Source organism: Cyprinus carpio, chromosome B3, assembly GCF_018340385.1.
Source record: "Cyprinus carpio isolate SPL01 chromosome B3, ASM1834038v1, whole genome shotgun sequence".
NCBI lineage: Eukaryota > Metazoa > Chordata > Actinopteri > Cypriniformes > Cyprinidae > Cyprinus > Cyprinus carpio.
This window is the reverse complement of record NC_056599.1, coordinates 20,133,482-20,154,595: the sequence shown is the minus strand read 5'-3', so window position 1 is coordinate 20,154,595 and position 21,114 is coordinate 20,133,482. Positions and strand designations below refer to the sequence as shown.

General features: G+C 35.5%; 1 protein-coding gene across 3 annotated transcripts; it reads left to right on the top strand.

Moving 5' to 3' along the window:
* Nucleotides 1-673: 673 nt before the first annotated feature.
* slc29a4a (solute carrier family 29 member 4a) lies at nt 674-20,700 on the top strand. Of its 3 annotated transcripts, none has more exons than XM_042720145.1 (11): nt 674-730; nt 12,475-12,698; nt 13,358-13,489; nt 14,028-14,141; nt 15,585-15,713; nt 15,851-15,925; nt 16,027-16,292; nt 18,396-18,519; nt 19,299-19,486; nt 19,580-19,820; nt 19,981-20,700. In XM_042720145.1, exons 2-11 carry the CDS (start codon nt 12,536-12,538, stop codon nt 20,112-20,114), a joined length of 1,566 nt encoding a protein of 521 aa, XP_042576079.1. In that variant the 5' UTR covers nt 674-730; nt 12,475-12,535; the 3' UTR covers nt 20,115-20,700. The 3 variants fall into 3 exon arrangements, with proteins under 3 accessions (XP_042576079.1, XP_042576080.1, XP_042576078.1); XM_042720146.1 differs by lacking the exon at nt 674-730 and adding an exon at nt 10,005-10,194 and having other exon boundaries at nt 16,027-16,283; XM_042720144.1 differs by lacking the exon at nt 674-730 and adding an exon at nt 10,005-10,194.
* Nucleotides 20,701-21,114: the final 414 nt, after the last annotated feature.

The window sequence follows — 21,114 nt, the reverse complement described above, 5'->3', positions numbered from 1 at the left end:
CGTAATTTCCTATGGGGACGGGGGGACATGTCCCCCCCACTTTTCAAAATCCCGGTCGTGTCCCCCCCACTTTCAAATTAGTTTGTTATTATTTTTTTTAACCGCGCGCCGTCATCGTCACGGAGGAGCAGGACCGAGCAAGTATCATTTCATTTATTAAAATAAATAAATAAATAAACATTAAAGGGATAGTTCACCAAAAACATAATAAATAAATAAATTATGTCATCATTTACTCACCCTCTTGTTGTTTCAAACCAGAATGGCTTACTGTCTTTTGCACAACATAAAAGAAGGTATTTTGAAGACTGTTGGTAACTAAGCTGTTTTGTTCACTATAGTGACTTTCATTGCATAAACACAATTAATACTGAGATGTTTCCTCGAATCATCTTCTTTTATGTTCCATACTTTATGTGTAGCCTAAATATTTAACACAATAATAGGTTTAAATTAGCTACCTTTTGGGGGTATTTCCACAGCCAAATTTAGTTTGCGATTGATAAGAATAATTAATTATAGCACCCTATAATTAATTCGATTAAAAAATTTGATTGACCGACAGCCCTAATTTTTATATATTTTTTATTGTGTAATCGTTTTAGTTGTATACTCTGGTACCACTGGGGGGAGACATTTACTGCATACAGCAAGATTTGCTGGTACAACAGGCATGAGGTAAATGCATCACAACACTTCATCTTTCTGGTGGTAAAGCATGTTCTCTGTGGTAAGTGATCAACACAAAGGCATTTTTATGATGTTAACATTTGCATTGCATTTGCATTTGGCCTCATTTCCAACAATAATGAGACCGCATACTTGGATGAGGTAGAGAAATTAACATCATGGTGCCAGGACAATTGTCTCTCTCTGAATGTGAGCAAAACCAAAGAGCTGATTGTTGACTTCAGGAAGAGACAGCAGCAGCCCTATACTCCTCTTATGATCAGCGGGACCCCTGTGGAGAGGGTGAGCAGCTTCAAGTACCTCGGTGTAAACATCTCAGAGGACCTGACTTGGACTACACACATTCAAACTCAGGTTAATAAAGCCAGGCAAAGACTGTACCATCTGAGACAGCTGAGAAAATTCAGGGTTTCACCTGCAATCCTGAAAACGTTCTATTCAGGGGCCATAGAAAGCGTATTGACTCAGTGTATATCAGTGTGGTATGGGAACAGCTCCAGTCATGACTGCAAAGCCCTGCAGAGAGTTGTGCGCTTAGCTGAGCGCATCTCAGGGTCTGCTCTCCCCTCTCTGCAGGACATCTACCTCAAACACTGCAAAAGCAGAGCTGTTAAAATAATCAAGGACTCCATTCACCCCAGTAACCATCTTTTCACTTTGCTGCCATCTGGTAAGCGTTTCCGTAGCCTGATGTCAAAAATCTGAGAGACTTAGGAGGAGTTTCTTCCCCCAGGCTATCAGGCTCCTAAACTCAAAACCAGCCTCTTAACATCTTCATGTCTCCACTTAATATTCACTTTATCAGTAAGATATTCATCATTCACTACCTCACATTGACATACTGAAAGTGTCAACCTGTTTGCACATTTGCCTCTTGTACATTCCTGTGTTTCTTAATATTTAAGACTACAGTTTACTTTCATGCATATTATTTTCCACTATATATTTAATTCTACAGTATACATCTCTTTTATATATTTTATATTTTATTCTTATATTTTTATTGTTTACTTTTATTTCATTCTTTCATAGCTATATTTATGTATATTTTCATCTGTGTTGTATTCTTTAATAATTGCACTGTCCATGGAGCGGACCTGACTCACATTTCACTGCTGGTTATATATGCTCTATATAATTGTGTATGTGACAAATAAAAAATCTTGAATCTTGAATCTTGAATCTTGAACATGATGCAGATCATAATGCTGTTTCGTTGTTTTGTTTGCTTGAGAGAACTTTAGCTAGAGAGAAAATGTTTATGGATTATATGTGGTTTGTGGTAAAACCTCACCTTCTCTGAGCAACAGAGCTATGTCCTTCTTTTAGTCATTGAACTGAATGTTGCAAAGTATGATGATTCAGCTGCTCTCAGGATTATTTTTTCAGAAGTTTTCAAAGTCATACAGTACACATGACACAAATAGCATCCATTTTTACAGGCTCTTTGCATAATTGAAGACCCAGAGTAAACCTTAATCCAAGTCTTTTCCACTGCCATTTGCATTTAGGTGCACATAGTTCTTTACATGTGGCTGAAATTCAAAAGCTGTATTGGCAACTGAAAGCCTTTGAGTGGATAGGTAGATCTTAGATAACGTATTTACAGTGTATATACTATACAGTATACAATATTCCATACAGTGGTGGCCACAATGATTAGAACACTAGTATTTTCATCAGCAAAAATGGTTTTAAGTCAGTTATTTCTATCTTTTACATTCATTTTGCCAGTAATTGTAATAATCCAGTGAGATTTTTGTTTGCACAAGGAGTCTGAGAGCAGCCAGTGCTCCACACAGAGATCTGATCTCTTCATCATCCAGTCTGTCTGGAATCACAAGAAGAAACAGAACAAACTGAGACAGACTCAATCCAGAAGAACTCTGGCAACGTCGCCAAGATGCTTCAAGAAACCTACCTTACCTTAACAAATGTTGATTTAATTTAGTTAATAGAAGTTAATTGATAAATAATATCTATCTATGCCATTATTTTTGACAGCATCCTCATTTTACATCAATTTTACACAAGTGCCTAAAGGTAGAAATAACTGACTTAAAACCATTTTTTTAGCTGGTGAAAATACTAGTGGTCTAATAACTAGTGGTCTAGAAATACTAGTGGTCTAATAACTAGTGGTCTATAAATACTAGTGGTCTAATAACTAGTGGTCTATAAATACTAGTGGTCTAATAACTAGTGGTCTAGAAATATTAGTGGTCTAATAACTAGTGGTCTATAAATACTAGTGGTCTAATAACTAGTGGTCTAGAAATACTAGTGGTCTAACCATTTTGGCCACCACTGCAAATGTAAGTGTAGTCTGCGTAACAATAATGCATTTATTAGGGAGAATCATTATAGGCTACAACAAATAAATGGTAGGTATTTTTTACAATCAAAATGCTGGTGCAAATCAAACTATTCTGTAACAGTAAATAAATGAGACAGAAAAGAGGCTGTCATGGTGATCTCATTTGAATGTATGAGACACACAGCTGCCTGATTCACTGCGGTAGATGCATTAGACAGGAGGTCAAACACATAAGTGCCATTCATTACTCCGCTCTGCCATAAAAATCCCAGGCAGAATTCTAATTTTGAGATTTTAATTAAGATGGTGCAGCAGGCACATCAAAGGAGACATCAGTTCATAGTCTTTCAGCAGTTATACCGTCCAGCGTGCAGTTACATTATATGGATTTTCATTATTCACATTTCTGCTCTGGCCATATGTTTACTCCTCAGATTTTATTCTTTCATTGCTGTAGGACATATGATAGTGGGGTTATCACATTGTATAATATTATTATTTCTAATCTGGATCTGGTTTTCAGAGAACCAGGTTTATTAGTTCATCTGTAATGTCTGCTGACAGATGAGAGATCAGGCCAATCTCAATTCCACACTCTAATTGAATAAGTTAATAATCCCCGTGATTAGGAAAATGATGTAATGGAAAGAATGATATTGTTCTAGCTCATTTATCTGCCGTGTGAAGGATAGAGAATATTTAAATTCTCTGTGTGCCAGTGGATTCCATCTTTCCTTCCTTGACTTATACATTTTTGGTTCTTTTTTAATGCAATAAAACCGCTGCTTTTTTATTTAATTATTTGCCTGTGTTCCATATTGAATACTACCATACTACTCATACTATTTCTGCATCATATAGTATGTATACTAGTATGTTTTCTTTATAAATAGGATACCCATTTGCCAAAACAAGCATGTTGACCTTTATTTTAAGTACTGTATCCCACAATGCAATGCACTTAACTTGACCTGCCGTTTGATGGTTGAACCACAAGTAATATCTAGCATTATTTTAGTATCATAGTTTTATTTTTATATTTTGAATTAGTTTTTATTTTTAGATATTATATTTCAATTTAACATTAGTTACAATTGTGCTAATTTTGTTGTATGTTTCTGTCATTTTTAGTTTTAGATTTTTTAAAATGTGTCTGAATAGACTTTATTTTAATTTTAGTTATTTTAGTACATAGTAGTTAAAATCAAAATGAGAAATGTTGCTTTGGCAACTGTCTAAAATAAAATATGTTTAGTTTATATATACATATAGTTTATATATTTATATACATATTATTATTACAGTTAACTCTAATAATAATAATGTTTAACAACTCTTTCTTAAGAATTATTTGCCAAATTTAAAAACAAATGTAAAGGTATTTCTATGCAATTTGTTTCCAAATCCACAATAACCCTTTTTATTTTTAAGAACTCAACTTGCTTAATTATACATGCAAAATGGCAAAAATTGTGAAATAATACTGTTCAATTCACTATTTAAAAAAATAGCAAAATACCGTTCATAGAGTGCAGCATTTTGTGTGCTAGTATTGCATTCGGAACACAGCCATTGTTTTTAATCTTATAAGAGCAGTCAAGGAAGATCAGTTTACACTGATTGTATTAATAAAGTTAAGGCTTTGAAGTGTGTCCAAGAAATTCTTCCTCATTGCATGTCTCACAAGCAAATTTCAAAAATCTGTCTGGCAGAGACGAGAGGCTATTATGTTTTGCATTATACATACATATCTGCATTCTGCAATAACTGTTATGATGGGAATTAACATGTGTAGCATAATGATTTTTAGTTTACAATATCCAATCTCATTACATATACAGAAAATAATTGTAATATAAAGACCTATACTACAAATATTGCATGCACAAGGCCTATGGTACAATAAACACCACCTCCTGTAAACTCTTCACCCTCCCACAATCTCACAAATGATATTATAGTACACAGACTAACTCTATTAGACTCTGAAACATTTCCCTGAGGCTTTTAGACTCCTTAACACCCTCATACCTAATTCCAATTCTAGGAAAATGATTTCAATTCAAGCAACGTTGTAATTCCCTGCAGTGTGTATGCTGTTCTGTTGAAGTCAACTTGCACTACACTGTTCATATCCATCCAGGATGGATTATGGTCCTGCGAGGCCCTGGGGAACAGGTCTGTTTGGAGACCACCTCCTGATATCATAATGAGATTTAATGTTTAGAGAATGAGACATAATAAAGCAAAAATGAGATACAAAATCACAATTGCTTGTCATGTTTCAAAATCATGAAATAAAGTTGCAGTTACAAGCATGTTCAGGATGCATTGCAAATAAGACAACAAGAAGCCTAGAAGGCACTATCCCAGCTGACAAAAATATGTAAGAATGTTTTAGTAATGTTCCCATTACATTATGAAAATGTTATTTCTGTAACATTCAAAATGTCCAGTATTTTAGATGTTTTAACATCTTTTTTTCCCCTTGGTTATGTGAATGTTTCCAACTATTACAACTATTTTACTTTTGGATGTTCTCTAATCATTCTAAAACAAGTAGGAACATTTAAAAATGTTAGTCAGACATCCAACGACAATGTTTCAGATTTTTTTTTTTTTTTTGTGCTAACAATATTAAAGATCAGATAACTTTGAACTAAATTTGAAAGAACTTGGCTGGAGTGTTAGCCAAAGTTCTGAGAATGTTCCCTGTTAGGTCTAGGAACAGATACAATTTCTTATTTCCTAATATATTTCACTTTATGTAAAGAGTTACACACACACATTCAACCACTGCTTATATATCAGATTTACAGCTGCATTTCAGCGTCATAATTCATCCATTAAATTTGCACTATATTTGGGGTTTGTGCTTAGTATTCTTACTGAATAATGTTTTGGAATAACAACTTGAATCTTTAAAGTGCCCCTATTATGCCTTTTGTGCACCTACTACTTTTCATTCAGTGTGTCATGTAGCTGTATGTGAACATAAACTATCTGCAAAGTTGTAAAGCTGACAGTGCACCACAGATAAAGTTATTATCTGTCGAAAGAGTTGACTCGCAATCGCCGAAACGAGTCGTCATGGATTTGAATCTTATCTGTTACGGCTCTACGTCACAAAGTAACACATTTGCATAATCCCCGCCCACATTTTAGGTCGTCAACTTGCATGCCCATAAACACAGTAAAGTTTCTATGTGGTTAACATCATTTCGAGAAGACGCTGTATCCTACGCTGTGAGAGAAAATGTGTTTGATTACATCTCATAATTAACACAAACTTGTCAACACTTGACACTTACCACTGAGAAATGTCCTGCTCTAGTCGTACTTCTGAATCAGTCTCTTGTCAATCAACCACTTCAACCGTTTCATCATCAGAATCCGACTCGAGTTGGTAAACTACAATCCATACAATCTTTTCTATGTATTGACAAGTCTCCAGGGCTGTCATTCTGTCAAGGCAATTGGCTTTCGTTCCGACACACGCTGTACGTGGTAGACCAATCCAGAGCCGTAGAGAGATCTCTGGACCAATCACAGAGGACTGCTCCATCTGACCAATCACAGCAGTGAGGGCTCACGGAAAGGAGGGGTTTAGAGAGACCTATTTCTTTGAACTGCTTCGCACAAGTCGTTTATGAATCATTTAGATATGAGGTAAAATTAAATCTATTTTCTGAGAAAACTAACATGTTTTTTTGACCTTGCATGCATGCAAACCTGTTTTAGGAGACACATAAAACAATATTAGCAACCTTAAAAATGGCATAATAGGGGCACTTTAAAACTTACATTGATTTATTGTAGCAGTTGCTCCACAGCATGTTATGAGAACATTTCCTCTAGTTTGTCAAGGAAGTATGTAGCTGACGATATGCTACCAATCCCAGCAGTAGACACGATTAATGATAGGCCAGTGTTTGAGCCATATCTCATTACTCTCCAGCTGGTCTGGAACTTGTTCCTGCATGATTTGGTTCATCACTCGTCTCCCAAAGCAACATATGCTGAAACAGCAGCCCTAATAGTAGCACTTAACCGAATAAAAAGAGATCAACTCAAAACTCAACTGGAAGGCTCATAGATAATCTCAGGACCTTGTCAGCTAAAGCTTTTTAGGTAATCCTGTCTTTTCTTATTATTTCTTTAATATTTAAAACCTTTTAATGAGGAGAACATACTTAGTGCACTTGTAAATACTTGACATAAAGATTATTTTGTCAGGAATTATAAACACTATATATATCTTTATGTCAATAATGCACTGGGTGAGTATGAGAATGTGCCTTTACAAGATTGTTATGCCAGGGTTTGATGGGGGTGAAATCTGAAATAGATGTCTTAAATATAATATGTAAAATATACACATAACATCCATCCTGTCACATCACACACACACACACACACGGTAAAGACTGCTATAACCATTTGGCTCAAAATGTACAGAATGACTTCAGGCAAATGCCTTTGAGCCATTTTGTATCTGCACAGTGTAGCAAAACAGAGCAGGTGATAGAGGAGGAGATGAAACAGCCCAGTCAGCTTTCTGAATACACACGCACAGAGGCCTTCTGGGGAAATGACATTGGGAAGGAAATTAAATTCCCACTGGGTAAACAGAACATCCAGACAAAGAACGGACTCATTTAACCCATGTAGAAGGATTCATTTTGCCAGTTCCTTGTGCTTAGAAATTCTGCTGCAAAAACAAATATATATATATAAACTGATGATTCATCGATTGAATGATATTAATTTGCTTCTTCATCAATATCAGTCAGCCAAACAGAACTTTGCCATACGTTATTTATTTGTTTTATTGATCTATTTATTTTTAGATACAAGATATTCTAAATCAATCACTCTGAACAGAAACAAGATGGCAACCTTACGTTGTTGAATGGCAGATCTAGAAAAAATTGTTGTATAATGACAAATGGTTTCTTATTACACTAACCGGGACAGCAAAATATAAGTGGGAAGTGATCAGTCAAAACAATGTCAATACATGAATAAGTGATGAATAAGTGCAAATAAAAGTGTAACATCACCAAGGGATTCATTACTAACACATAAAAACATGGTTTTCCAGTTCCCATTTCTAAATTAGATTTGGATGAAATATTTTTCATATTTCAATATGAGCTCAGCCATGCACAATGTGTATTTTTTTTTCCTTGGTAAATGCTAAATAATAAAGCATCCTGATGTCTATATTTGGTGACCTTTCTTAACATTGATTGAATAGAATGCCTCAAAAGAAAAGCATAAAGCTGACATTTTCTTAGATACAGAATGAGTGTGTGATATGCTATTCATCATAAATATGAAACAGAAAGTCCATTTCTCCTTCACACAGAGGACCTTTTATAGGGCATTGTTGCCTTGGCAGGTCATTTGACAGATGAACATTGCATGTTCACCTTGTTTTTGTTGCCTTCTCACTCTATAAGTGATGCCAGATATATAACAGCACCATTGTACCTGTATGTAGACCTTGCGGCAAGTACATTCAAAATGCAAAGGTTTCCCACTGATTTCTCTGAAATGCAAATAGAGCAATCTATCATATGCTCCTTCCTCATTGAGAGTCGCTATTGAGCTTTGATTTTCCCCAAGAATGCTGTCTGGACATCTAATGCAAAATCAAGTTCAAGGCTCTATGTTGCCCAAACATGTATTGACGAGTACAACGCACTCATTATCCAAAAGATGTCAAGAAGTTTTAATAATGACAAAATGAACCTACTTCTACAAATGTTTGTACTGGATCCCACTTGTTTCAATCTGTAGCCAATGTATGATTTTTTCCAAAAGGTATTGATTGAGACTAATGTAATAGACCAAATAACGATGGTACATGCAGTGCTTAGAGTTTATTAATCTCTTAAAAGGGGTCATCGGATGCCCATTTTCCACAAGTAGATATGATTCTTTAGGGTCTTAATGAAAAGTCTGTAACAAAGTTTGGTTAAAATTTCTCAATGGTAGTGTAAAACAACACTTAGTACCCTGTCAAAACAGCTCTGTCTACAGCTTGCTGTTTTATTGCATTCCGCTTTAAATGTTAATGAGCTCTGCTGACCCCGCCCCTCTCTTCCAAGCTGCTGTCTGAGAGATGGTAAACTTTAGAGTAAAACTTGCTAATTAGCACATTATTAGGAAAGGCGATTTGCAAAGATTCATTAAAGAACCTTATACTCACTTCTTCTGTTGGTGAAGCTGGATCACGAATGGTTCGCGCAAATCAGGTAGGTATCATTTATGTAGATCAGGGGTGCATTATTGACATTCTTGTCTACATCTGCTCCGGTGGTGAAACAATGGCGGACTGATGACAGATCACTCAGGGTGGGTCTAAGGTAAGACGCCCGTCCAGTCTGTGCTGAAACGCTACTGTCAATCAAACTATCGTGGGAGGGGCCTGTCTTTGTGACGTCACACAGAGAGGTATCTGAGATAGATTTGAGAAAGGGGTAAAGATTTTAGTAGATAAAAAAATCTTTATCATTATAGGCATTTTTGGGTGGTTTTGTACACACACTGCCAACACACATTTCAGTTCAAACAGCTTGTAAAACTGCATGTGGCATCCGATGACCCCCTTAAATCAGACCACAGACAAATCCCAAGAATGCATATTGGGGCCAGTGATATATTTGTATGTATTTTTGACCGATGTCTCTTATTCTCACCAAAGCTGCATTTATTTGAATAAAAATAAAATCAGTATTAAACTGACCAATCAGAATTAAGTATTCCATGTATAGGCCTATGTAACTATTTGTTTTAGGTTTTTCCAAAATATTTAATTTCTGACATTGTAATCATTGATTTGTTTTGCATTTTCATTGCAATATGGAAATAAGTGCTGTTCATGAAGTGCACTAATGCAGGTTTCCTTTAAAGCGATAATGAAAGCCTGGCAGACAGCTGGAGGAGGCTTCAGACCGCTGCAAGCTCGCTGTGTGTGTGTGTGTGTGTGTGTGTGTGTGTGTGTGTGGGAGGGAGAATGACAGCGGCTCTGTGCCTCTTCACCGTGTGCGGGAGGATATTTACACCGGAGAACCCAAACAACACCGCACCTATGTTGAAAATGCTTTATATGTAAAGAAGGGTTGTTACCCGGAGTAACATGCGAATAAGTGAGGAAAGACGCATTTAATTGTTCGGGGGTAAGATTTAACCTGTTGTCTTTCGGATGACTGTGTCGCTTTTGTCTCTTTAAAATGATGCATGAGCGCTGCTAGACGAATAATGGAAATATATGCTGCGATTTGATCGTATGTCTAGCTATAACAAGTCCAGTGAGAGCAACAAAGCAGCCTACAGATAGCAGATAACGTTATGTGGCATTTTCTCGCAGGGATGGTGTGTTTTGAAAAGAAGAGAGTGATTAAATTCCCTCTAAAAAGCGCGTTGATGTGTATACAGCTGCCTTTTGGCTTACTGCTTATTAAACGCGTGATTAGTTTGTTTATTTTTTCATACGAAAGTTTTCGCACATCATTTGGATTTAGACTTATTCCGTCTTACAGCGTCTTGATTTTTTCACTAACATTTTCCACACAAATTTATACTTTTAACTTATGTTAAAAACACAGTGGCACTATATAATCATCATAATCATCGCGAGCATCAGGTCCTATTATTATTCGTCTTACATCCTTCATCTGCATTCATCAGCCATTCTTCTGTATCATTGGCTCTCTGCATCCTTTTTAGAAAGCCTTTATACATGTTATTATATTTTATAATAGGCTATATTTGAAATATATTTACTTTCTTTCCAGTGCATATTATAATGATAATCTATAGAACATGACTACATAAACAAGTGACACATCTTGACAGGTCATGGTTCAGCAGGTGTGCTTTTTATTTCCATGTCTCAGCACTGTTTAGCCTACATACAGTATCTTAGTTAAACAACATCAGCCACTCTGATAATATGGGCTACATGACAGCTTTGTGAATATGTTGTTGTACAGTATCAGTGTCTTTATGTTTGGTTACAAACAAATTAACTATTCCATTTGGTTTTAATCATCACAATGCAACACGGTCGGATAAGGCACAAAATGTGCCCATACAACTCTCCAGTCAGTGACGTAACACTGATATCAAAGATTGCTTTTCTTTTGAACCAGTCGTGCATTGCCAGCCCCAGCCTCTTCAAAGGACGCATTGGCAGATTTCCAAGATGAGGAAAATTTCAATAGCATGTCCAACAGTGGCATATTGGCTAAGGCTTTTCTCGCTAGAAGCGCCTGATTTGCATTTAGAATATAGATTTATTTTTGATTGTCTGATTGCTTTCTCCTAAAATAGATCACACAGGGATGCAATATCCCTTGGCAATGCATTGCTAATGATGCACACATATACGTATGCAAATAAAGCAAAAAAAAGGACATTACTTGCACAAAGGCATAGAGCATATAGCCACAAGTGAAATGTCACATGGCACGGCTGATTTAACAGAAAGTAGCTTGAGGCTGCTCTTCACATGCTTTTATTACACTTCACTGTTCAGTCACTAGAGCCAATCTGACATCACAGGCCCCTTTCATCTCAGTGAACTAATATGAAAAACTCAAATTTGCCATAATGCTTATGAGTGAGTACATTGAACTTTGTGAACATCAAAGATACATGCAAATTAAAAACATAAAATAGGCTTACATGGAAATATCTTTAGATGACGTTTTAGTTGTTTAAGATTAAGACTGCCATTATCTCATGTGATTACGGTAATAACGGTTTTATTGATTTGAAACTATATTAAGAAATGCTCAATTTAAATAATTATGAATATATTTTAATAATATGAAATGTAAATAATATATATTTAAAATAAAAAATATTTTGGTAACTCTTCATTTTATGCTGTCCTTTTTACACAGGTTACTTGTACTTATTATTATAATAACAATAGATTATGCATAATTAAATGAATGTAACCCTAAGCCCAACCCTAACCATATAGTAAGTACTATATGTATAATCAATATTCCTCAGTACTTAAATGTATAATTACTCTGTAACAAGGACAACTTAAAATATATATTTTTTTATTTAAATAAAATTATTGTATTTAAAATAATTATTTTCAATTTTAGTGTTTAAAATGTAATTTGTTCCTGTGATTGCAGAGCTTCAGTGTCACATGATCCTTCAGAAATCATTCTTATTTGCTGATTTGTTGCTCTTATTTCTATCAATGCAATGTTGAAAACAGTTTTGCTGCTTAATATGTTTGTGGAATATATTTTGACTGGTCTTCTAAATATTAAAATGTTTTTCTTCTGTGATGACAACACTTAAAAAAAGAAACGTCTTAACTACACTTTAAAGTTTGAGGTTGATTATCAAGATATTTTGAATGTAATGTGTTGCATCTAATCTGTTTTGTAAGTTGCTTACACACATTCCTCATTTTCATCCTCTTACAGATCACATTTCAGTCGCTGTTAAAGAAGGCCTTTTCAGATATTCCAGCCCAAAAGAGGGACTATGGGCTCAAAAGGAGTAGAGAGACGTAAACAGGCCACCCCTGGCCAGACCCCCGAGGGCAATGTGGTAATGAGCTTCAGTTTCGAGAGCTATCAGCTGGAGGAAGAGGACTGTCAGGTGAAAGACATCTCAGATAAAGGAGTGCTGGCCCTTTCAGAACCTGGTGAGTCTCTGCTGCATATGATGTGCCTTAATATAACTACAAAATGTCATTTGAGTCACTATTTGATATGTGTTGTGCTTCTACAATGTGTAATAATACAGATTTTGGTTTGGCAACGACTGGCCTTGGTTTAAAAGGTTGCAATACTTGGCATGTACTAGCTATGTGTAATCATGTTAGCTGCTGTCCCCTCATGTTGCCTGGTTACAAAGGTCATGCTTATTAAATCAGTGGAGTAGGAGAACATACACATTGATCTTTACAGTTTGCTAGGCTAGCTAAGCATATAGATATATTCTACTTTGGTCAAATATACGTTTTACATTTTTAGTCAGGATTTCATTTCTTCCATCTCTTAAATTAGGCATGCAGTGTTAAAGGACTAACGCTTTATAACCATTAGGAAGCCAGCAAGAGGCACAGAAGTGCTTCCATCAATCAGTTCCTCATCTGGAAAGAGAGAGAGAGAGAGAGCAAAATGTCAGATGTCTCATACATATGCATAAATATACTTCAGAGAGATGGCACACAGACTGAGAGACAAATATTTAAAACGCACATATTTTGAAATGTCATACAAATAAAACACAGACAGGACTTGTGTTTATAACTCTCACTCGTTGACTGTGAATACAAATGCGTGTGATTTCTGTGCATAGCGTTTGAAGAGCCTATTCCAGATGACCGTTACCATGGGATCTATTTTGCCATGCTCCTGGCCGGAGTGGGCTTCCTGCTGCCTTACAATAGCTTCATTACAGATGTTGACTACCTGCACCATAAATTTGAAGGTACTCCATTATATTTATAGATCTACATTTTCAGTAGCATTTACATGAAACAAATTATGGTTGAAATATCTGTTAAAGATTGAGAGTTTTAAAAAATGTTATACTTGTGTTTTCATGATGCTTGACAGAATTGCTCATTATAATGTTGTATTTTGATATGTGTGTATATATATATATATATATATATATATATATATATAGAGAGAGAGAGAGAGAGAGAGAGAGAGAGAGAGAGAAAGAGAGAGAGAGAGAGAGAGATACTTAAACAATTTACTAGCAGTTTTGTATTTTAATGTATCTTTAAAATTCAGAAATCATTCTAATTGGGTGACTTCGTGCTCAAGAAACTTTTTTTTTTTTCTGACCAGTGATCATCATGCACATTCATTGTATAAAGATAATCAGGTTTGGCATTTGTGTTTGTATGAAAAATGTCAAAAAAATCAGTTTGATTGAGCATATGGTTCCTGTATGATAGTAAGAAAAAAATGCAGTGAACTTCGAAGGTCATTTCCTTGTTGTCTTCTGTGTCTTTCAGGAACATCCATTGTGTTTGACATGGGTTTAACATATATACTCGTGGCCCTAGTGGCTGTGATCCTAAACAATGTCCTGGTGGAGATGCTGAGCCTGCACACCAGGATCACTGTGGGTGAGTGTGTTTATTTAGAGCAGACAGACAGTAAAGCACAAAGGGATGGGGGAGGAGCCGCTGATTGACCTGAGGGACTGAGTCCAGTCTGACAGCTGCATCACTCATCTCAACCTGAGGAATAACACTCACCAAATACTGATGAATACAGCTTACGTATAACCCAAACAGCAGATAAACACAGGAAAATTACACCACGACAATACCGACTGACTGATGACACACAAAAACACACACAGCCCCAAACCCTTCAATGGCAAACATCAAATACTGTGATGTGAAAAGCAGCCAACGGGAAAAAAAAGTGTCATTTTAACAAAAAAAAAAAAGGGAAAAAACCAAAAAAACAAAGAAAAAAAAAAAAAAAAAAAAAAAAAAAAAAAAAAAAACAACAAAAAAAAAAAAAAAAAAAAAAAAAACAAAAAAAAACAAAAATTCATTCCCGAAAAAACAAAAAAAAAAAAAAAAAACAAAAAACAAAAAAAAAAAAAAAAAAAAAAAAAAAAAAAAAAAAAAAAAAGAACAAAAAAAAAAAAAAAAAAAAAAAAAAAAAAAACGAAAAAAAAAAAAAAAAAAACAAAAAAAAAAAAACAATACAAAAAAAAAAAAAAAAAAAAAAAACCAAGAACAAAAAAAAAAAAAATATACAAATTCAACCCAAAAATAATTTCACTACAATATAACACTTTTAAATGCACATTTCACCCAAAAATAACAATTCTGCCATCATTTACTCACCCTCATGCTGACCTGGATGACTTCATTCCAAATATATTTTCAGTACAGTGTTATTCAGTGGTATATTATAATTATACCTTCCAAAACCCTCCAAAAACAAATCAAATTATATTATATAATCAAATATTATGATATTGTTTGCAAACAAATCAAAAGGAAATGCTATTTCAGTCTTTATACTTAAAATATATTGTGTTTAATTCAGTGTTACTTTTAACAGTTTTCTAATTATTTGTGAAATTTACTAGTAATTTCTGAGTGAAAATTGACACCAGTCCAGCACACCTCTTATTTACTGTTTTGAAAGTCAGCGCTAGTTGCCAGAAGTCAGTGCCAGTCTGCAGATTTGAGTTGACAGATTTCATGAAAATTACATAGTGTATGATAGTCACAGACTCTGAATTTTTAGCTTCAGACTTTGATTCCATCCAGTCAGAGGATATCAAACATGTTTTAGAACACTGATTTTAGAACACACATTGTTTTCATTTGTCATGCGTCTCCTAGCAACAAGTCTGTTAGTCTGCTAGTGGGTGATCGTTTAGTGTATGATGCCCAGTTTTTCCTCTGTCACTATTACAAAGTCTGTAAGTGTATGATGCCCAGTGTTTTAAAATCTGTTTAGATTTTAAAAGTCGTGTAGTGTATTTCAGCCTTTAGTTATGATATCTCAAATTTGTTTACATCCAAGTCGATCTCTTGTAGGTTACATCTTTGCACTTGGACCTCTGCTTTTTGTCACTATTTTTGATGTGTGGCTGGAGAGGTTCACCACGAAGCAGTCGTACATCATCAATCTGATGTCTATGGGTACTGTGGCCTTTGGATGTACAGGTATTTGTTGATACTTTTCTTTCCAAAGCCATCATGACTGCAGAAGTGTGTTGGGAGTGACTGTCCTGCTTTCAGGCTCTCATCATGTTGTCAAACATTTCCAGCCATAACTGTTTTTCATCCTATTGTGTCTCCAGTGCAGCAGTCCAGTTTCTATGGATACATGGGGATGCTTCCCAAGCGCTACACACAGGGTGTGATGACCGGAGAGAGTAAGAGGCTTTTTGCCATCAGATGTGGTCATGAAAATTCATGATGTGTGGGTAAAATGCAAAAACCAAGATTCTCATTCTTTTTCTTTTTTCCTGTATAGGCACGGCAGGAGTGATCATTTCACTCAGTCGTATCTTCACCAAAATACTGATCAAAAATGAGAGGAAGAACACCATCATCTTCTTCATCATTTCCATCTGTATGGTGCTACTGTGTTTTGTCCTGCATGTCCTGGTGCGAAAGACACGCTTTGTCCAGTACTACACGAGTATGGCACGACAGGGCCTGTCCCACGCCAAAGATCACTCACAAAACGGGACCCAGTACCAGGTCCACCATGATGTCATTACAGAAGAAGTAAGATTTGTAAGTTTTGCATGGCAAATGTGTGAAGGGCATATCATTATGAAACCATCTATGGCCTTTCTCCAATAGCGATTCCATCATTTTTCTGAAGAAACACATTTTCTCATCATTTCAAAAATATCAACAATCTTCTAAAATATCTTGCATGTAAAATGTGTTCGGCAGAAGAAAGAAAGTATTTGATGAATTTTGGTGCATACAGTTAAATAACAATTTCTCTCTTTTTGCATAATTTGCCAAAATTACAGCTTGATTTGCAATGACGCACAATATAAATATAATTATACAAATATTATTGTATTTATTAAACATTTCTATTATTATTGTTCATTATATAATATACAAATATAAAATATATAATCCATAATAAAATGTAGTTCTAAAAATATAAAAATGCATTTATACAATATATAAAATTTAATCCAATTTTATACAAATAATATGTAGACATTTTATATAAATAGCAATACATTTCTGTGAATTTTCATTTTAAGCATGCTCTTCCGTGCCATTGTCTCCTCGTAATCAAGTACACTTATTATTTTAATATTGAAAGTCTGGACTAAGGGTAAAACAATCAAATCTATACCTGAAAAATTTCCAAAAAAGACAAAAAAAAAAAAATCTGAAATAGTCACACTTTATTTTAAGGTCCAATTCTCGCTATTAACAAACCATTAACTATGACTTTGCCTCAATAAACTAATTTGCTGCTTATTGATAGTTAGTAAGGTAGTTGTTAAGTTTAGGCATTGGGTAGGATTAGGGATGTACAAGTATAAGTACTAATAAACAGCCAATATGTTAATAATAGGCATGCTAATAAGCAACTAGTTAATAGTGAGAATTGTTCCTTATAATAAAGTGTTACCGAGTTACCCAGTCATATGTTATTAGGGTGTCTAGAATAGTAAATGTGCTCTCTTTTGCATTATGTATGAGACAAGCCCAACATGCACAGTCAGTTTTTGCAGACAAAAGTCCCCAAAAATGCTGTGTAAATTGAACACAGTTTTCCTCCCTGCTGTATGGTTTAAAAATCCATTTGTAATTAAATAAATCAGTAGCATTATCACGCTCTGCTGGAAATGTGTGACGAAATTCTTTGGAATGTCAAATTGTAAAGCTCTTTCATTTAGCTGGACTGTGAAAAGACTGTTTTAGTTATGCATACTCAGCTGTGTTTTCTCTAAATTCTCCCATAACTCCATTTCATTTGTGCCGGTCAGTGCTCTCAGCGGCCCTAAGAAGGACACAGAGAGAGCGTGATTTAAGTGCGCACTCAGATACAGACAGTTTGGGTGGAGTTATATATGAGAGCACTTCAGATAAACCTCATGTTTTTCCTGTGGCTGACAGACTAAGCACTCAGCCGTTCCTCCTCTCAAGATTTCTCCATCTTCTTTCAGAAATTCAAAGGTTACCACAGTCATAGAAATTCGATCATGGATTTTTTTCTTTTGCTATTGGGAAAAATTACCCACTATAGAAGTTTACCCAATTTTTGAGAACCAAAAAAATGTGAAGAGGGTCAGCAATCCAGTACAATTTGCTTTAAGATTTTTGGACTAAGGACTGCAATTTAATCTAGCAACGACAAAATACCTCAGAAAGAGATATTTTTGTATCGTAAAGATTCTTACTGTTCATTGTTGCCTATTTATTTTTTATTTATTGAATGCTAGTTTATGCTGGAGCTTTACTCTGAGGGTGTATTTCTCCTGAGCAGTTCCTCGTCTGTGCTTCCGTGAGACCCGAATGCTCTTGTTTCATTCTCAGCAAATTAAGGAGAGTGGTTTTACTAGCTCAGCCAGACACTTAATCAAGTAATGGCCCTGCTCAAGCAGCCCCTGCAGAAATGCCAGTTCATCAAGAAAAGCATTACAATATCTGAATGCACTGCACGCTCTTACAAAGTTGCAGGGTCCTATTTGATACGGTCACTGCTTCTGATGTGTGTGTTGTTTTGTTTTGTTTTGCTACATCAAAAAATGCAAGGTTTTCGCTGTATTGAACTGAAAAATATTGATAGTCACTCCACTGTCCTATATGGATATATAATGCATGCAGTATGAATTGTTCAGATGTCCTGTCTGTTTTTAAGGTAACGGCGCAGTGGGCTCTTCCCCAGCTGAAGGCAGCTGCACAGATTTTGCTGGAGGAAACACTTACGTGAGGTTTGATGTGCCCAAACCAAAGATTAAACAGAGCTGGCCAGGCATCAAAGGTGTGTTCTCATTTATAATACAGTGTTTTCTATCTCAATCCTTATTAACAAATAAATTATGATTTAGCAGTGCATCAGTATTACAATTCTAGCTTATACCAATAAATCAGTGATCATTCTCATGTTATGGCCAAAAACAGATGATATGGTTGATTTTTTTTTTTTATACAAATTTTTTTATACAATTTTGTCTAAAGATATCCATTATGAGATCTGCAAAATTACACATTAATAATGTTATTTAATTTGTGCTTTGTTTGTTCTTAAATAATAAGTTACCCTGCATTCCCAATAATGACGTATTTGTTTTAAAATGTTTAAGGTTTAAAATTTTATTATTATTATTAATTATATAATATACACATATAAAATATAATACACAATGCATATTTAAAAAATATACAAAATGCAGCTATATAATATTTAAATATTTAAATATATAATGCACAATAATATGAAAATGAAATTACACAATGAAAACATTTCTCCTGTCTTCAGTGTCACATGATCCTTCAGAAATCATTCTGATTTGCTGATTTGCCGCTCAAGAAATATTTCTCATTGTTATCAGTGTCAAAATCAGTTGTTCTGCTTAATATGTTTGTTTTCTTTGATGAACAGAAATTTCAAAAGATCACATTCATGTTCATTCATGACTTTTTGTAACTGTATGAAAGTCTCTAATGTTATTTTTGATGCATCCTTCCTGAAGTTAAGTTTTAATTTCTTTTAAAAAGTCATGTCATTGGTTAATCAAGCAGTGACCCCTTCTGTTTCAGACATGATCCTGCATCGATATGTGGTTGCCCGTGTGATCTGGACCTACATGCTGTCTATTGCCGTCACTTACTTCATCACGCTGTGTCTTTTTCCTGGACTGGAGTCAGAGATCAGGAATGTCACACTGGGGGAATGGCTGCCCATCCTGATCATGGCCATCTTCAACATATCCGACTTTGTGGGCAAAGTATGTTCACTGACATTATGACACTACGGATTATATGTCATCTTCTACATTCTTTGAAGTCATTTGAAAACTTTGTCTCTCCTTTGTGTCTAGATCGTGGCAGCCGTGCCGTATGAATGGAACGGGACTCGTCTTCTCTTCTGCTCGTGTGTGCGAGTAGTTTTCATCCCTCTGTTCATCATGTGTGTGTATCCAGCTCAGAAGCCCACCTTCAGCCACCCGGCATGGCCTTGCATCTTTTCTCTCCTCATGGGCATCACTAATGGCTATTTTGGCAGTGTTCCTATGATTCATGCCGCAGGCAAGGTGGCACCTGAGCAGAGAGAGCTAGCAGGTAAATCTATCACCCCATTTAGATTCATAGAATATACATGCACAAGTCTATGCAGATGAACAGGTGCTTGTATGTAAGCCTAAACCTTCAGATGCATTTATAATCTCTTCTCTAGAGATGCAGTCATTAACTTGAGTTCATGTGATTTTTTTTCGCACAGGGAACATAATGACTGTGTCCTACATGTCTGGACTGATGTTGGGCTCTGTGGTCGCCTATGCTGCCTACAGTTTTACTGCTTCAGGCTCCAGCCTCCACTCAGAGACTGGCTATAACTTTACCCAGGGGTACTAGTACCCTAGTCCAAGCCAAAAAACCATGTCTGTTCCTGTCATCAATCTCATCAGGTGGCACCTTTGCAACTCTGTGTAGCAACTCCGCAGTTCCCATAAATCAGACCTCTGCTGCAGGCTTCTTTTGGCCCACCTGCACTGCTGTGTGCCTGTGAATGTAGTCAAAAGGATGAAGAAACGAGCTTTGACACTGTAAAGAGTTATGTGTGTGCTTGGTTGTGTTGCCTCTTCTTGTTCTCTGAGAGTGTTTTTTCATGTTGCCAAAAGTTCTGTGGTGCGTTCGTTAAGATGCCAAACGTTAGCTGTGTGGTGATAAAGCTGGAGTGAATAAGTTTGATGTTTCTTCTGGTATAATGACTGACTCCACATTCTGTGGTGCTGTATATGGTATGAGACAAACATGAACGTTTATGAGTAGACCTACATTCTGAACTGTGCTAAATGAGGGTCATATATGTCTAGATGCATGTAAAAGGGATTTGCCGAAAAGAAAACATAATATTTTGAGTGCAATATGGATACTGGACCTTTTTGCTAAAGCTAACTGAATGTAAACGTCTCTAAATAAAGACTCTTTTGTAAAGGTTCCTGACTTTTTCCTTTCGCATTTTCAATTAGGTTATCCTTTAGGGTGTATGACACCTATAGGTCTAATTTAAACCTGCTGTACGCCTTCACAGAAACAGAAATCCATTTTCAATTGGGATCCTTACATTAAAAGATTAGTTGTGATATTTAATAAACCTGTTTATATCTTGCAACTGTAGACGTTTTTTTTTTTTAATTGTGAAAATGTTATGAAGAAAGCATATTTCCACACAATGTTGTAAACTCACCTGAATAGTTCATAATTAAGCTTCGAGTTTAACTTTTTAGTTCACATATTTGTTTAAAACCAGCCATTCTCATTGTTTTATATCCTAACTATTCCTAGAGCGATTGCTCAAAGTACTCCCAGCATTTATTAATACTCCCATATATGGATATAGACTCCCAAATAC